At 45.0% G+C, this 17,880-nt stretch overlaps 1 protein-coding gene across 14 annotated transcripts in view; it reads left to right on the forward strand.

Moving 5' to 3' along the window:
• The first annotated feature begins 1,019 nt into the window (after nt 1-1,019).
• Nucleotides 1,020-17,880, forward strand: part of RBFOX2 (RNA binding fox-1 homolog 2) — a 300,698-nt gene continuing 283,837 nt past the window's right edge. For 6 of the 14 annotated variants that reach the window (XM_030914840.1, XM_010389155.2, XM_010389154.2 and 3 more), the window contains exon 1: nt 1,022-1,599. In XM_030914840.1, coding sequence (XP_030770700.1) covers nt 1,414-1,599 — 186 coding nt within the window. In that variant the 5' untranslated portion in view covers nt 1,022-1,413. Of the gene's footprint in view, nt 1,600-17,880 lie in introns of all 14 variants that reach the window. The other 8 variants (XM_030914839.1, XM_030914841.1, XM_030914836.1 and 5 more) reach the window with 2 other exon arrangements.

Consider the following 17,880-nt stretch of genomic DNA (forward strand, 5'->3'; position numbering starts at 1 on the left):
AACGTACAGGGCACGATATGGAACCCAGGGAAAGTCACGGCAGTCCTTGTCCTCACAGTCTGGTAGGGGAGATAATCTATTGCACAGATATCTCTGTCTCCACGAAGTTGACAAGTCATAAAGAGCTCCTCAGGCAGCAAGGTGTAGAGAAAGAGAATATGGTCCAGTGTTCTGAATTCCGGATCTGCCACTTTTTTGCTGCAGGATTGGACTAAGGTTCAGTTTCATCATCAATGAAATGGAGATCATGGTATCTACCTATATTACCAGTTTGAAATGGGTCTATGGATGCATTGTGCAAACCCTAAAGCTCTTACAAACATCGGATATCAATACTAACTTCATTAGGAATGTGAGTTATGTTAGAATAAAAGCTCTCAGAGCTGGGGTGAACTATAGACGGGTGGCTTCATTCCTCGACCTTCCAATTCGAGATCTTTTTCCTTCTGCGGGAGGGGAAGCAGGCAAATAGCCTGCCTCTCACAGAGTGCGCATTCTCTCCCCGGGAACCAAGGCGCTCAGGCGGGTAAACTCAGGACACAACACTGTACAACTAGTCCCACAGGCAGGAGCCACTCCCTGGCCCTCGGGTCTCTCAAGCCCCGCCTGCTCCAAGCTACGGCCCCGCCCCAAAAGGAGACTGACCCCGCCCCCTCCGCGCTGGCCAGCCAGCACTCCAGCCGCGCGGAGCCTCCAGGACAGTCCCAGGCCCGTGCCGGAGATTCCCGAGCTTCCCCGATCGCTTCCCGGCCTCCCTCGGGCAGCTAGCGAGGAGGCGACGGAGATTGCCGAGGAGGGCTGACCCCGCCCCCTCCGCGGGCCGCCACCGCCCCCTTGCCGTAGCCTCCCGCGCGGGCTGGAGTCCTACATCCCGGTCCCTCCCTCCCTCTTTCTCTCTCCCCGCCTTCCCGGTGCTGCCACAGTGGCGGGTCGGAGGATCCCGGCCAGTCAGCTCGTTCCTGCCTCGCGCCCCTCCTCCCCCCAAATAAACAGCCCTCCCTACGCCTTGAGAGCCCGGACCGCCCCCTTCCTCCCTCGGCCGGCGTGTTGTGAGGGAGAGTGTGAGCCAGCGCGGCCAGCGGGCGAGCTCCAGGAGTGCGAGAGGCGGGGCGGCGCGGCGGGCCGGGCCGGGTGTCGCGTGTGCGTGCGGGGGTGCAAGCGAGTGCTCGTCGCGACCCGCCAGTGGCCCCGCGCCGACAACCCGGCGGGCGGGCGGGCGAGCCAGCGGCCAGGCGAGGAGCTGCGGGCGCGAGCCGCGGAGGGGCGCGGAGTCCGCGCGCGCGCACGCACGCACGCACGCGGGGGGCGGGGGCAGGCGCGCGCCCGCCTGTCGCGACAGTCGGGGCCGAGGCCCAGGGGGAGGTGGCCTGTCGCGGGTCGCCCGGCTCCCGGAGGCGAGGGGGGCGCGGGCGGATGGCGGAGGGCGCCCAGCCGCAGCAGCCGCCTCAACTCGGGCCAGGCGCCGCCGCCCGGGGCATGAAGCGGGAGTCGGAGCTGGAGCTGCCGGTGCCCGGAGCGGGAGGAGACGGAGCCGATCCCGGCCTGAGCAAGCGGCCGCGCACTGAGGAGGCGGCGGCCGACGGTGGCGGCGGGATGCAGGTGACCGCGCGGGACGGGGCGCCCAGTTATTGCGGGGGTGCGGGGGAGTGGCGTGAGGGGCGACCCCGGGCTCCCGGCTTGGAGAGACGGAGGCCCTCCGGGGGTCCTGGGTTGGAGGTGGGATGGGGGGCCAGTCGGGGCCTGGTTGGAAGGTGAGGCGAGCTCGGGCTAGGAACGAAGGTTGCAGGACTGATCCTGGTGTGCCCGAGAGGGTCCTGATTCCTGAGGGGCGAGGAGGCACGACGAGTGGATAGGTTTTGGGGGGAAATCGAACGTGGCTGAGATGGATTCCATTTGTTCAAATCCTGCCTTAGTGCCCTGGGGTGGAGTGGAAGCCGGGAAATCCTGGGTTCTCTGGACGGAGTCGAGGAAGAGGGGATCTCGTGGGAAACCTCCCAAGAACAGGGAGTACCTTTTGGCAGCCCGGGGCACACGCTGGGATGGGGAAGAGAAGTGGCATTTCAAGGAGAGGAGTGAAAAGCAAGAAAACTCCTCGAGACAGCCCCGAGGGGATGTGGCTGAGATTGTGGGTTAAAATACACACAAAGTGTGAGAAGTACAGGGAGTTTGGTAATGTTGTGGGGACACGGTGGTGCTCAGTCTCATTAACTTTGTGGAGCATACTAATGAGTCTGAAGGGAGACACCAGACATGTCCCTCCTGCTCTTTGCCAATTGCATTTTACATCTCCAGGACACAAAATAGCTCTTTAATGTCCTGGGCTATAAAAAAGAAATTTATAGGGCCATTAGAAGACTGGATTCTCAATTCTGGATTCAAAGATAAAGGTGGTTAATTTGGGTAGGGAATGGGAAAGGTATTGATGGTGTCAGTTGACTTCATAGTTTTGAGGAAGACCTTGAAACCTTTGTAGGTTTTAGGGTTTGGTCTCTGCCCAGAAAATACTGCTATGAAATGGTGAGTCTCACCTGTCAGCAATTGTGCAGACATGTGCCTAGTTCTCTCAGAGTCATAGGATGTTAGAGGGATGCTAGGAGGACTAGACATCTTTTCCAGGGGTTCTTAACCTGGACAGACTAGGAAGATTCTTACTTATAATAGGTGATGTGCACTTTTTGGTGGAGGAGAGTCAATAATTTTCATCTTTGTTTTTTTTGGAGGGGATTCGAGTCCCAGCTTGTTTTAACCACCTTATTTTATAGATGGGGAATCAGAAGTCCAGAGAAGATGAGTGACTTGGGTAAGGCCACCCAGTTAGCTGATAGTAAAACTAGAACTAGAAGCCTGGTCTTCTAATTCCTATTCCTGTGCTGTCTCCATTACACCACTCTTGGAAATCTCTGCAGTGCTAAAAGACTTCCTGTGCTCTGCTCCCTGCTTTTCAAGCCTCTGCCTGACTTCCTGTGTTAGGGACGGAGCTGTACTTAAGCCTAGCGTATTTGTTATGTGCTTCTTGGTCTCCTTTGCAGAGTTTACCCTGTTACTTGTGTTAATTTAGGTAAAGTGACCCTCTTGGTGTTTATTTTTGAATTCTTTTATTTTGTTTGCCTGCTTTTATTTTCCATTAGAACTCTGTCAGGCAGAGGGATTGTGAGAAGTAAAAGCTCAGGGCCATGGAAAAAAAGACAGGAATATGGGAGACAGCAGGTGAGGTGAGCTAATATTGGATGGTAAGGAGGGAAGACTGGATGTAGGTGCTGGTGAGCAGGTTCTACTTGTGTGTGTGTGTGTGTGTGTGTGTGTATGTCTGTAGGTATTCATTTATCATTTCTGTCAATCATAGTTAATAGTGAGACCCCCATCCCTTTCCCTCATTTACTCCTGGGGCCTATTATCTGCTGGTTGCCTTCAAATTGGCTAAAGATAGTGATATTTGGAAATGGAGCATTGTGTAGGGACTTCGCGGGGTTGTGCAGAGGAAAGAGTGGTTAGGTCCTTGGGGGTGCAAATTGGCAGCTGAGAACTATCCCTCTGAGAATCCTTTTTTCACTCTGTGTATTTGTGGATGTTCTTTGTTTATTTTCTTTCTATACATTCTTTTTTTTTTTTTTTTGCCCAGGCTGGAGTGCAATGGCACGATCTTGGCTCACTGCAACCTCCACCTCCACCTCTGGGTTCAAGCGATTCTCCTGCCTCAGCTTTCTGAGTAGATGGGATTACAGGCATGTGCCACCATGCCCAGCTAATTTTTCATATTTTTAGTAGAAAAGGGGTTTCACCAGGTTGGTCAGGCTATTCTCGAACTCCTGACATCAGGTGGTCCACCCACCTCAGCCTCCCAAAATGTTGGGATTACAGACGTGAGCCACCACACCCAGCCTTCTATACATTCTCATTGTTGTAGGTCCATTCCCCTATGTCATACAGGTATTCAAATCATCACTGATTTAGGTCCTTCCTTCAACTAGCTGAGTGGTTCTGCAGAAATCTTTCATTTTGGGGCCTCTGTTTTCCTTAGTTATAAAATAAAGTATGTGTACAAGATGATTTCCCTCGTGATCTGCCCGCCTCGGCCTCCCAAAGTGCTGGGATTACAGGTGTGAGCCACCACGCCCGGCCGGTTTCTAAGTTACCTTCTGAAAGATGTAAGTCCAGTTCACTGTCCTTAAGGTGCATGCAATCTGTGTGGGGAGACAAATGGGTGAAAAGTTTTTTTAAAGAAGTGTGAGAGTATTACATGAATGTACTTAATGTTTATTCATTGAACTAACATTTATTGAGCAGCTGCTACATCCCAGGCACTGTTTTAACCCTAAGAGATACAATAGTGAACAACAATGAAAAACCCTTGCCGTCATGGAACTAATATTGAATGGGAAGAGACATCTAATAAATCAACATCTATAATTGTGTGGTGATAAGGGCTAAAAGAAAAATAAAGCAGGGAAAGGGAGAGATGGGAAGGGATAGAATGAAGGTGGTTACAGAAGGGCTTTCTGATAGATGGCCTATGAGTGAAGTGAGGGAATGGGCCATTCAGATGTTTTTGGAAAGAGGGCTCAGGTAGAGGATGTGAGGGTACAGAGACATTGAGAAAGAAGACTGCTTGGTTTGTTTGAGAACAGGAGACCAATGTATTAAATAGCTGGAGCAAAGTGAGCAGGGGCCAGTTAGTCTTAGGAGATGATATCAGCGGTTTAGGCCCTATGTAAATACACACTTTAAAAATCTTAGCCGGGCACAGTGGCTCACGCCTGTAATCCCAGCAGTTTGGGAGGCTGAGGTGGGCGGATCGCCTGAGGTCAGGAGTTCAATACCAGCCTGGCCAACATAGTGAAACCCCTATCTACTAAAAATACAAAAAATTAGCCAGGTGTGGTGGCAGGTGCCTGTAATCCTAGCTACTAGGGAGGCTGAGGCAGGGGAATCACTTGAACCTGGAGGTGGAGGTTGCAGTGAGCTGAGGTCGCGCCACTGCATTCCAGCCTGGGCAATAAGAGCGAAACTGTCCCAAAAAAAAAAAAAAAACTTATTGTAGCCAGTGTTTTGGGTATGTGGGTTTGTCTTAAAGTACATTTTTTTTTTTTTTTTGAGGTGGAGTCTCACTGTTGCCCAGGCTGGAGTGCAGTGGTGCAATCTCAGCTCACTGCAACCTCTGCCTCCTGGGTTCAAGCAATTCTTGTGCCTCAGCCTCCTGAATAGCTGGGACTACAGGCATGCGCCACCACATCCCGCTAATCTTTGTATTTATAGTAGAGATGAGATTTCACCATGTTGGCCAGGCTGGTCTCGAACTCCTGACCTTAGGTAATCCGCCTGCCTTGGCCTCCCAAAGTGCTGAGATTACAGGCATGAGCCACTGTGCCTGGCCTGTTTTCTTAACACGTTTTCTAGCTCCTTCTGTGAAGCTTTCCCTGGCAGCTTAGTTCGCACCATTCAGATCCTACTCTTGCCTCCTGGTATGTTGATGCTTAGTTGTGCGTCATCTTTTATTGTCCCTTAATTCTTTTATTATTCTTGTTTCACTGCTAAGATTGTAAGCTTCTAAAGGATAGGAACTATATTTCCTTTGTATGTATCCTTCATAATATCTAACAGTTTTGGGTACTTGGTAAGTGCTCAATGCTTGTTAAATTGAAATTGAAATTTACCATTTACAGATAGTTAAAGGTTAAGAAAAATTACGAAATTCCAGAGTAAGGGTATCATCACAGAATTTTCCAGGCACTTTGGATTCACCCCTTTTTATAGAATAAGTTCACTTACTGGAGTCATTCCCAAGACTGCTTACTAAATGGAGCTGTAGTGCTAAGCATTAGGTTCCAAAGTTGAATCTTGTTAAGTTGTATCATTAAGCTTTGCAGTAAATCATCACTTACCAAAATGGAGTTTAGGAAACTCCAGAGAGTCTGTGATGCTTTTATTGTAGGCTGGGCAAGGTGGCTCACATCTGTAATCCCAGCACTTTGGGAGGCCAAGGCGGGCAGATCATGAGGTCAGGAGATCGAGACCATCCTGGCTAACACAGTGAAACCCCGTCTCTACTAAAAATATAAGAAATTAGCCGGGCGTGGTGGCGGGCGCCTGTAGTCCCAGCCACTCGGGAGGCTGAGGCAGGAGAGTGGCGTGAACCTGGGAGCGGAGCTTGCAGTGAGCCGAGATCGCGCCACTGCACTCCAGCCTGGGCGACAGAGCAAGACTCTTTCTCAAAAAAAAAAAAAAAAAAAAAAGCAGAAGCTTTTATTATAATCCTTAGGTTCAGAAGGAACCCTAGGAGAAAGAGAGGAAGGGTCGGTGCTTTCAAAGGCAGTATACAGAAACTTGATGTAGGTGGAAGAGGAGTCTATGCAGCCCTGGAAAGAGTATAGAAATAGAGAAACCTGAACCTTGGAGTAGGAGAGAAGTGACAAACTCAGCTGGAAAGTTGATGTACAGTTTGAGGAATGTAGTTAAAGAGAGCACTTGGAAATACTGTACTCAGACTTGGTGGGAAGTTACATGAGTTACTCATAGGGCTATTAGAGGTTCATTTCACTTTAAGTCTGATATGTATGAAATTTAGGCCCTATAAAACATATTGGGGAATGAATTCTTTTGGTCAGCTTTTCTGGTGAACAATTTGATTCACAAAAATTTTATTTCTGTGCAGTTTTCTAAGAGTTCAGCTGCTGTATAAGGTAAGATATACCTTATTACTTACAGCTTTCAGCAGAATTCTTTATGTCAGTGAAATGTTGATATGGTATAATTATTATATGGCCGAGTAACTGCTTCTCACCATAGAGTCATAAATCCAGTTTAGCCAGGTGGGTTCTGCAGTTATTCCTATTAGCAGCTGATTCTAGTGGTAAGATGACTTTCTTTCAGATTTCAGGGAAGGGGTTGCAGATAGCCTGAAGTTGCTTTGTAGATGCTGTATTTATTGAAGTAGTTTATTTTCCCATTTGCTTATTTATGGGCTTGTTTCCTCATAGGTGGATGTCTCTTTGTATCTTTGTATCCTCATTTGGGTATTTGGTGCTGTAACTAAGCATGGTGCTACTGTTTGAGAAGAGTTATAAAAATATTGTGCTTTTTTTTTTTTTTTCTTACGAGTAATTTAATGAACAATATTTCACTGAAATTACTGAATTTTTCATCTCTCTCTGTCCTAGTCTCCTTGGGCTGCCACAGCAAAATACTATAGACTGGATGGCTTAAACAACAGACATTTATTTCTCACAGTTTTGGAGGCTGGGAAGTCCAAGATCAAGGTGCCAGCAGATTTCATGTCTGGTGAGGACCCACCTCCTGGCTTGTGGGTAGCTGCCTTCTTGCTGTGTGCTCACATGGCCTTTCCTCAGTGTGTGCTCTTGGGGAGAGAGAGTCAGTGGTCTCTTCCCCTTCTTATAAGGGCGCTCTTTTATTATACAGTTCCCACCCTCATGACTCAATCTAAAGCTAATTCTGGAGGTCCTACCTCCAAATACTGTTACACTGGGGTTAGGGCTTCAACATAGAAAATTTGGAGGGACACAGACATTAAGCCCATAATACTAAGTGGTATTATTGTAGTAAATATTGTAGATGGAGTGGTAATATTGTAGTGGTAAATATTGTAGATGGAGAAACTGGTAAAGTGGTAAATATTGTAGATGGAGAAACTGAGGCACAGTCATGTAAAAATTGTTTTTCCCCCATGTCTCACAAGGAGGTCTGCAAATGTAAAACTGGAAATGTATTTGAGAAGGAGAAAGTCAGATCTGATTTCAGAGTAGAATTATTCTTCGGGGTGACTCAAGAGATTAGCCTGAGTTGAATTTGTCTCCCAACTCCCTCCCATTTTCTAGCTACTCTGTCATTTTTTTTTCACTATCACACTGACATGTGAACACAACAGAAGCTATCTAGAAATTTAACTTTCATTTTGCTATAAAGCAGACTGGTGCAGACAGGCCTCAAGATTACAGGACTGCTGGGAAAGAAATTGAGTTATATACTACTTCGTATAAACAAGAATGTTGCTAGTGAATCTCTAGTTTAACATCTCTCAGGCCTTCAGTTTGATGTCAGGCTTTAATAATTTGTAGAAAAAGACAGTCATTTTAGTAAGCAGATTTCTTTCAATTTTTGTTGATATACATTGATATACATTTGTAAAGCATACTAAACATCTTTATTCTGGGGTGAATGTGCACTTCCTTCAAAGACAGGAGGGAAGAACCACAGACATGATTGGAAGGAAATGGCAGTAATTGGAGCATGAGCAGACAGATGGAGTGAGGGATGGTGAGTGCATTTGGTGTTTTAGGTGGCCCCTAGGAGTATTGAGTTTCCTATTCTTCTCCTCTACGACCCCAATACAAGCAGGCAGCTTCCATGGCTAAGGTTTCATTATCTAATCCATCACAGATCAGCTTGAATAAACCCATTGGCTGATGCTGATCTGGTTAGGAAAGTAGTGCAAAGCTGCTTGAGCCAGGATTGGGACAAATCGGATCAGAACTGCCATGTGAATCCTGGACGCATTTGTGTAATTTGGGTGGGCAAAGTAGTTGGGGAAGTCATTTACTCAAGAGAGTGAGCAGTCAGCCAGGAGTTTTTTCAAATGTTGTCTTAGAGGCTCTGAGGGGAAAGTATGTGGAGGATTTGATACATTTCTCTGGAGGATAGCCAGATTGCTTTGATTCTCTGAGTCTGAACACTTTTTGGTCACTAATGCTCAGAAGTGACCTTTTTTTAGTAACATTTGGAGATTCCAGTCGTGATCGTTTAATTGTGAGTGATCCCTTAATCTGAGACTGTAGGATATATGTCCCTTCTCTGTTTTAATTTTTTTTTATTTTTTATTTAAGTTCTAGGATACATGTGCACAACGTGCAGGTTTGTTACATATGTATACGTGTGCCATGTTGGTGTGCTGCACCCGTTAACTCGTCATTTACATTAGATATATCTCCTAATGCTATCGCTCCCCTAACCCCACGACAGGCCCCTGTGTATGATGTTCCCCACCCTGTGTCCAAGTGTTCTCATTGTTCACATGAGACCTATGAGTGAGAACATGTGGTGTTTGCTTTTTCGTCCTTGTGATAGTTTGCTCAGAAAGATGGTTTCCAGCTTCATCCATGTCCCTACGAAGGACATGAACTCATCCTTTTTTATGGCTGCATAGTATTCCATGGTGTATATATGTGCCATATTTTCTTAATCCAGTCTATCATTGATGGACATTTGGGTTGGTTCCAAGTCTTTGCTATTGTCAATAGTGCCACAGTAAACATATGTGTGCATGTGTCTTTATAGCAGCATGATTTATAATCCTTTGGGTGTATACCCCGTAATGGGATAACTGGGTCAAATAGTATTTCTAGTTCTAGATCCTTGAGGAATCGCCACACTGTCTTCTACAATGGTTGAACTAGTTTACAGTCCCACCAACAGTGTAAAAGTGTTCCTATTTCTCCACATCTTCTCCAGCACCTGTTGTTTACAGACTTTTTAATGATCGCCATTCTAACTGGTGTGAGATGGTATCTCATTGTGGTTTTGATTTGCTTTTCTCTGATGGCCAGTGATGATGAGCATTTTTTCATGTGTCTGTTGGCTACATAGATGTCTTCTTTTGAGAAGTGTCTGTTCATATCCTTTGCCCACTTTTTGATGCGGTTGTTTGATTTTTTCTTGTAACTTTGTTTAAGTTCTTTGTAGGTTCTGGATATTAGCCCTTTGTCAGATGGGTAGATTGTAAAAATTTTCTCCCATTCTGTAGGTTGCCTGTTCACTCTGATGGTAGTTTCTTTTGCTGTGCAGAAGCTCTTTAGTTTAATTAGATCCCATTTGTCTATTTTGGCTTTTGTTGCCATTGCTTTTGGTGTTTCAGTCATGAAGTCCTTGCCCATGCCTATGTACTGAATGGTATTGCCTAGGTTTTCTTCTAGGGTTTTTATGGTTTTAGATCTAACATTTAAGCCTTTAATCCATCTTGAATTAATTTTTGTGTAAGGTGTAAGAAAGGGATCCAGTTTCAGCTTTCTACATATGGCTAGCCAATTTTCCCAGCACCATTTATTAAATAGAGAATCCTTTCCCTATTTCTTGTTTTTGTCAGGTTTGTCAAAGATCAGATGGTTGTAGATGTGCGGTGTTATTTCTGAGGGCTCTGTTCTGTTCCATTGGTCTATATCTCTGTTTTGGTACCAGTACCATGCTGTTTTGGTTACTGTAGCCTTGTAGTATAGTTTGAAGTCAGGTAGCATGATGCCTCTAGCTTTGTTCTTTTGGCTTAGGATTATCTTGGCAATGCGGGCTCTTTTTTGGTTCCATGTGAACTTTACAGTAGTTTTTCCAATTCTGTGAAGAAAGTCATTGGTAGCTTGATGGGGATGGCTTTGAATCTATAAATCACCTTGGGCAGTATGGCCATTTTCATGATATTGATTCTTCCTATCCATGAATCCTTCTCTGTTTTTAAAGGGGAGATATTTTTATTACCAATCTTAATATGTAATCATATTTGTTATACACATATATGTGAAATATGGTGTAGTAAGGAAGCATCATTTAGAGCTTCTTATATTGGGATTCGAATCCTGGCTTCTCCATTTACCAAGTGAATGAGCTATTCAGTGTCTCTGAGCTCCTGCTCCCACATCTGTGAACTGGGAGAATTAACATATACTCTTATAAACCACTCTAATGAGAACTGGGATTCTTTAAAGTGCTTATCAAGGAACCCAGCACTACATGTTTATTTCTTGCTTTCCTTATATCCTGCTATGCAGCACTAACTTCCTGCTTACTGTTTAATCTGCATGGAGTGGCTAACGTGCTTCTGATTGATTAAGTGCCAGATTTGGGAACTACTAGAGATGAGCAGTGTGTTAAAGGGGAAACCTCATTTGCTCATCATCCAGGGTGGAGGAGCGGAATGAACCTGTTCATTGTGGTCTCTCTTGTCAGAGGAAGGGGAGACAATTCTTTGCTAAGGAGTAAAAGGACCACTGCAGTATCACAGTGTCTGTAGTGGGGACATGGATTTCCTAGAACACGTGGGATCTCTGCTGGGAGGGTGGGTGACAGATTCACTGGCTGTTTTAGTGGTACATAGAATGCAGGAACAGTGAAAATATTGTGTTTCAAATTTCATAAGTTTTGTTAAGTATGTTGGTTCAAAAGTGGCACTTTTTGTTGTCATGTTGTCTATGGAAATTGAGCTGGGATGCCTTTGTGTTGTCTCTTGTGGTCCCTTTTCAATTTCTTCAAACCCGCTCTCCAGACTGCTGACACCGTGATCTATCTAAAAGAGCCAATCTGGCCAGGTGCGATGGCTCACGCCCATAATCCCAGCACTTTGGGAGGCTGAGGCGGGCAGATGACTTGAGGTCAGAAGTTCGAGACCAGCCTGGCCAACATGGTGAAACCCCATTTCTACTAAAAATACAAAAATTAGCCGGGCATGGTGGCGCGTGCTGTAATCCTAGCAACTTGGGAGGCTGAGGCAGGAGAATTGTTTGAACCCAGGAGGTGGAGGTTGCAGTGAGCGGAGATCACACCAAGGTACTTCAGCCTGGATTACAGAGTGAGACTCTGTCTCAGAAATAAAATAAAAGAGCCAATTTGTTACTTCTCGCTTAAAATCTTTTGAAAGCTTGTGTTTGGTCTTAGGATTGTTTATTCTCTTGTTTGGCCTGACTTCTGTGTAACTTTCAAGCTCCGTCTCTTCCTACACTCCACCTCCAAGTCCATGTCCAGTGGCTTATGGTTTTCTGAGCATATGGTGCTACCCAGCTAATGAATACCTCTGTGCTTTTGTTCCTTTTCCCTCTACCCAAAGTTCCTGTTTCATCTCTTCTACCCCCACATTTGTAAGGCTCAATCTTTAATAATGAGTTTGGATATTGATTCCTCCTGGATCCCTTTTGTGACTATTCCCTTGTCTCCCACACTTCTGCACTCCTGCTGTCTTCCAAGACATCATGTCTATAGCTCTGTTAAAGGACTTTTTAGATTAATACTTGATTGAATGTCTGCCCCACCACGCTTACCCAGATCCTTAGGAATCTGTAGGATTTAGCACCATGCCTGGGCCCAAGTAGTCAAGAAACTGTCCATTTTTGTTAAATTGAACTTTGTCTTCCTGCTTCTCAGTTGGGGTCTGCAGATGGCTTTAATTGTTTATCCAGATTTTCCCTGGGGGGTCTGGCCGTTGGTCTGCTTTCCATCCTCTGTGAAGATGGCATGTTGTGTGGTATGTGAATGTTACCTGATCTTTTCATTGATATCAGGGTTAAAGGTGAGAGAGGGGTCTCTGAAAACAGAAGCTGGGGTAGAATTTAACTGCTGAATGTGTTGGGTAGGCATGGCAACCTGATATTTAGTTTCCTGTGTTCAGATATTAATTGAGTGCACGTGTGTATGTGTAAAAAGCTCCTTTGTGATAGTGTGGTTAAGGAGGAAAGAGGAACCACACAAGTGAGAGGGGCAATTAGAGCCACCCTGTCCCAGTTCACTGGAGCAGGCTGTTGATTTACCTTTTTACAGTGCTGCTGCAGGATTCTGGAGCGTAGCAGTTCACATGTATTACCACCGTCTGGGGTGAGAACTGTTTGATCAACTAGAGGCCTTAACCTTTCCCTTCTCAACCAGTGAATTTCATCGGATACTATAGCTTTATTTATTTATTTTTTTGGGGGGATGGAGTTTTTGCTCTTGGCACCCAGGCTGGAGTGCAGTGGCCTGATCTCGGCTCACTGCAACATCAGCCTCCCGGGTTCAAACGATTCTCTGCTTCAGCCTCCCTAGTAGCTGGAATTACAGGCACCCGCCACCAAGCCTAGCTAATTTTTGTGTTTTTAGTAGAGATAGGGTTTCACCATATTGGCCAGGCTGGTCTCGAACTCCTGATCTCATGATCCGCCTGCCTCGGCTTCCAAAGTGTTGGGATTACAGGCGTGAGCCACGTGCCTGGCACTGTAGCTTGTTTTTATGGATCTGGGGAAAATACCAAGCGGAGACCCTTCACAATACATGGTATTTTTCACATCACTCATATTGGATATGTTTGAAAATAAGGACGTTTGATATTGTTTCTTTAAATCTCAGCTTTGGCGAGAGATTCGTAGAAGTATTTTATAAGAATTCTCTCTGGCTGTTGTTCTCCCCTCCCACTTCACTTTCAGCTTCTGGTTTGGGGTCCTCTATAATCCTTGCCTGTTCCAGCCAGTTTAGTAGGGGCCTCTTTAGCTGCAAATGATTATACTTCATAGTGCCTCTGGCCTTTTCTGGTCTCAGTGAATAAAGAGAATTCTGAGAAGGGAATGAGAGAGAGCAGCCTGCAATATATCACTTCCTTCTGATGAGTTCTGCACTTACGTGGCATCTAGAAATTTCTGCCAAAAATTCAAGGCACAGGACACATGATAAATACCACTTATGAAGTAGATGACATTCTTGAATTTTCAAATGATAATGATTGAATAACTGCTTAAAAACCTGTTTTCCCAAGGGTGGAAAACAGCCTTTGAGGTTTAGACTTCCACATGAGTGTGTTCAACCATAAGATGTGGGTTTTCTCAGGGACTTAGGTCCCCAGATAACACCTTGGTATGTGGGATTTTTCCCATGTATAGGCTGGTTCCTTAGTTTCTCCTTTGTTGAAGAAGAGAGATTTTGCACAGGGTATTGGATATTTTATTCCAGGCATGTGGTTTTTGAGGAGGCATACTGTTTATGTATTTATTTATTTTTTCTGGCTGCATTGATTTTGCCAGATTGTAATTGGAAATACCACAAGCAAAGCGTGATTTATCATGAGGGATGGGTGGTGTGGCCGTGGGACTCTCCTAGCTCTGGGGATTGGGGTGGAGGCAGAAGCTGCGTGAGTAAAACTAGAGGAACTACAGACAGGGCGTAGTTCTGGGGAGGCTGGGGGTGTCTGAATGTGGCCTGCAGCAATTGCTTGAGTTGGAATACTTTTGGACAGAGGCTCATAGGAATTTCTTTCAATTGCTTTTTTTTAAATAAGCTTTTTCCCGTACAAATTGGCAGTTGTTTGAAGGAGTGGGCCTTAATTGTTGCCAGCCAGAGTGATTTTCAAAGCAGAGCTATATGGATTTCACTTAGGGGTTACTTTCAGGGGTATGTGGCTTGTTCTGAGACAGGAGGATGTTGGTTCCATTTTCCTGGAAGTTGTTGGGACTCCTGGATGGCCCTGCTCTATTTGTCTTGGGTCATTAGGCAAGTGGAAAAGCAACTGCATAGTTAGCCCTGTTGCGTGGAGCTTAGTTTCATAATTCATCCTCTCGGGGATTTTTATACAGTCACACTTTCAGCCCTAGTTTGTTTTCTCCCTTTTTCTTTCTTTTCCTTCTTCAGTTCAGTGGTCCACAAAAATTCTTGGGAAGGTGGGTAATAATTTCGGGTAAAAGGCAGGAATTGTAGATCTTTTTTTAGCCACCCCCCCCCCCACCGCCATTAAATTTCTCCTTATTCAGCTTCTCCTTCACCTGCAAAAGCATCTGCAAATGAGGTTGCTGTCCCCTAATCAGACTGGCTTGTCCCCTAATTAGTCTGAATATGTGGCTTTGACAGCTTTCACCTGCTGTTTCTTAGTTTCTGGGGGTAAGAAAGTAGGATTGCGTGATTTCAAAGTGAAAACTGGCAAAATTGAAAGATGTTTTGTGGTGGCTCCCACCATCCACAAAGCTTAACTCATTGGTTTGCTCCTCATATACAAGCTTCCAGGAACATGGTCACTGTTAGTGGCTGGCACAGTGGGTTTGAGGACTTTGTTGGAAGTTCTGGAAGTCTCCCCTTTGGCAAAGCTTACAGGGAGTTGGTAGTACTTGTCCTGAAAGTCTGACCCTGGTCTTATGCTATGCACACCTCATTTAAAAGAATGCAGAGTACTGCTATACAGCTATTGCTTAAGCAGTTAGTTTCATATATGTCTGTATTTGTTATATACTTAAGATTTTACTATATGTTTTGTGTTACATTTGAACTAGAAGTCCTAGTCTCATTCGTGGTTCTTATTAAGCTGATAATAAATTGGCAAATTTTGATATCATCCAAGACTTTGAGGTAATGCTAGTCATACTCAAAAGGTCTGTATTTGGGTTTATAAACTAATTTTTCTGTTAGCTAGCTCCTCTCCATTCCCAGGTGCTATTCGTTACTCATTATAGATGTCTTCTGTCCCTCTACTTTGTTGAAAGTCTTTAGCTGCTTGTTGTGCTACTGAATAGATCTTTTTGCAGCAGCATTTTAGCTCTGAGCTGCCTGTGTTTTACAGGGTTGGAGATCAGTTGGTTAACTTTGGCATTTCCTACCTTCAGACTTAAGCATTAAAGTGTGCTAAGTGCATGTAGCAGCCCTTCAGAGAGGCGCTTAGCAGGGACTCCTAGTGATTTTTGTCAGCTGTATAAAAATGCTATGATTAATAGATAACCCGTGTCCGTGTGTGCATGCACAATTTTCCTTTTTGCTTACTCTGCATTTCTCTCTCTAGGAGTAGTTTGAAATAAGTGTTACTCTGTAGGCTTTGCTTTTCAATCCTGGGAAGCCTATTTTTTGACTTTCTTGAGTTTGGTGTAGGTATCATTTACCCCTTTTGAATTTTAGCTTTACTATGAGTAATTTTTGCAGTGTTAGAGGCAAGTAGTAAATACTTTGGTTTAACAGTATCCCAGCGCTTAAAGAAACCTAAAAAATTTGACTGATCCAGCATTCTGTTTTAAGTTAAGAAATTATTTAATTCTAGTATCCCAAGCTGTATTGTATTGATTGCTCTTTAAGAAATGATAATAAGGGCCGGGCGCGGTGGCTCAAGCCTGTAATCCCAGCATTTTGGGAGGCCGAGATGGGTGGATCACAAGGTCAGGAGATCGAGACCATCCTGGCTAACACGGTGAAACCCCGTCTCTACTAAAAATACAAAAACTAGCCGGGCGAGGTGGCGGGCGCCTGTAGTCCCAGCTACTCGGGAGGCTGAGGCAGGAGAATGGCATAAACCTGGGAGACGGAGCTTGCAGTGAGCTGAGATCCAGCCACTGCACTCCAGCCTGGGCGGCAGAGCGAGACTCCGTCTCAAAAAAAAAAAAAGAAATGATAATGGGTATCATTCTGCCCACGCACCAGGCTCCCACCAAAAAAAGTTAAATAACGCCGGGCGCAGTGGCTCAAGCCTGTAATCCCAGCACTTTGGGAGGCTGAGACAGGTGGATCACAAGGTCAGGAGATCGAGACCATCCTGGCTGACACGGTGAAACCCCGTCTCTACTAAAAATACAAAAAACTAGCCGAGCGAGGTGGCGGGCACCTGTAGTCCCAGCTGCTCGGGAGGCTGAGGCAGGAGAATGGCATGAACCCGGGAGGCAGAGATTGCAGTGAGCTGAGATCTGGCCACTGCACTCCAGCCTGGGCGACAGAGCGAGACTCCGTCTCAAAAAAAAAAAAAAAGTCAAATAACTTTGGACATTAGAATTAAACACATTAAAAAAAAAAACCTATCACACTACACTTTTCATAAACAGATGTTGTGATGCTGAGCTATTGTGTAGCATTTTCCAAACCAGGATTTACGCGCAGGGTCCCTACCTGTAAGTTAATTCCTAACTCTAAATTCATAAATCTATCTGTAGCAAAATGTCTTCCTCTCATTTCTGCTTCCTATCTGTCCCTATTCCCTTTACCAAACAAGTAACCACTGTTACTAATTTGTGCGTTATCCTTCCTCCTCTCTTTTTGACACAAACACTAGCATACTCTCTGTATTTTTTGCTCCTTGCTTTTTTCAGTTTACTATATCAGAGGCTAATTTTTCAAATGTAATAGGGTCTATTAAAGTTGTCATTAGTGGTCTCTCTCTCTCTCTCTCTCTCTCTCTCTCTCTCTCTCTCAAAGAAAATAGAATGGCCTTGCAGACAGACAAACCTGAGGTGGTGTACCAGCATTTCCACTTCACAGCTGTGGGATCTTGGTTAAGTGACTTAATCTATCTAAACCTCAGCTTTCTGTGTAAAATACGTTATAGGATTAATGTAAGAATTAAAAAGAGATACTGTATGTAATGTGTTTAGTTCAGGGCCTGACACGTAGTAGGTATTCTATTATGTGATAGCCATTTTTATCATTATTACTCAGTCCTATTTTCTTATTCTTGTCCTCAAGTGCTTTTGGAATTCTTCCTTCAAGGCAGGAACAATCTTTTTCTTTTAGAGGGTCTAACTCTGTCACCCAGGCTGGAGTGCAGTGGCGCTATCATAGCTCACTGCAACCTTGAACTCCTGGGCTCAAGCAGTCCTCTACTTCAGCCTCCTGAGTAGCGGAGACCATAGGCATGTGCCACCATGCCCAGCTAAGGAAAAATCTCTTAACTTTTGTAGCCTTGTGCCCAGGATATAATATAAGAACTGAGTAGACCAGGCTCAGTGGTTCACGCCTGTAATCCCAGCATTTTGGGAGGCCGAGGTGGGCAAATCACAAGGTCAGGAGTTTGAGACCAGCCTGGCCAATGGGGTGAAACCTCGTCTCTACTAAAAATAAAAAAAATTAGCTGGGCATAGAGGCGGGCACCTGTAATCCCAGCTATTTGGGTGGCTGAGGCAGAAGAATCGCTTGAATTCGGGAGGCGGAGGTTGCAGTGAGCCAAGATCGTGCCACTGCACTCCAGTCCAGGTGACAGAACGAGACTCTGTCTCAACAACAACAACAACAACAACAACAACAACAACAACAGAACTGATAAATGTTTGTTGAAAAAGATAGATCAGCCCTTATGCGATCTATTTTTTTAAATCTTAATAATTTGTGTTGTTTTTTCTATAGTCACCCTCCAGATTTGAAGCATGGTGACTAAAATTGCACGTAATACTCAACAATTACATTTATGTTATTATT

This window comes from Rhinopithecus roxellana, chromosome 13, assembly GCF_007565055.1.
Source record: "Rhinopithecus roxellana isolate Shanxi Qingling chromosome 13, ASM756505v1, whole genome shotgun sequence".
In the NCBI taxonomy this organism is placed as follows: domain Eukaryota; kingdom Metazoa; phylum Chordata; class Mammalia; order Primates; family Cercopithecidae; genus Rhinopithecus; species Rhinopithecus roxellana.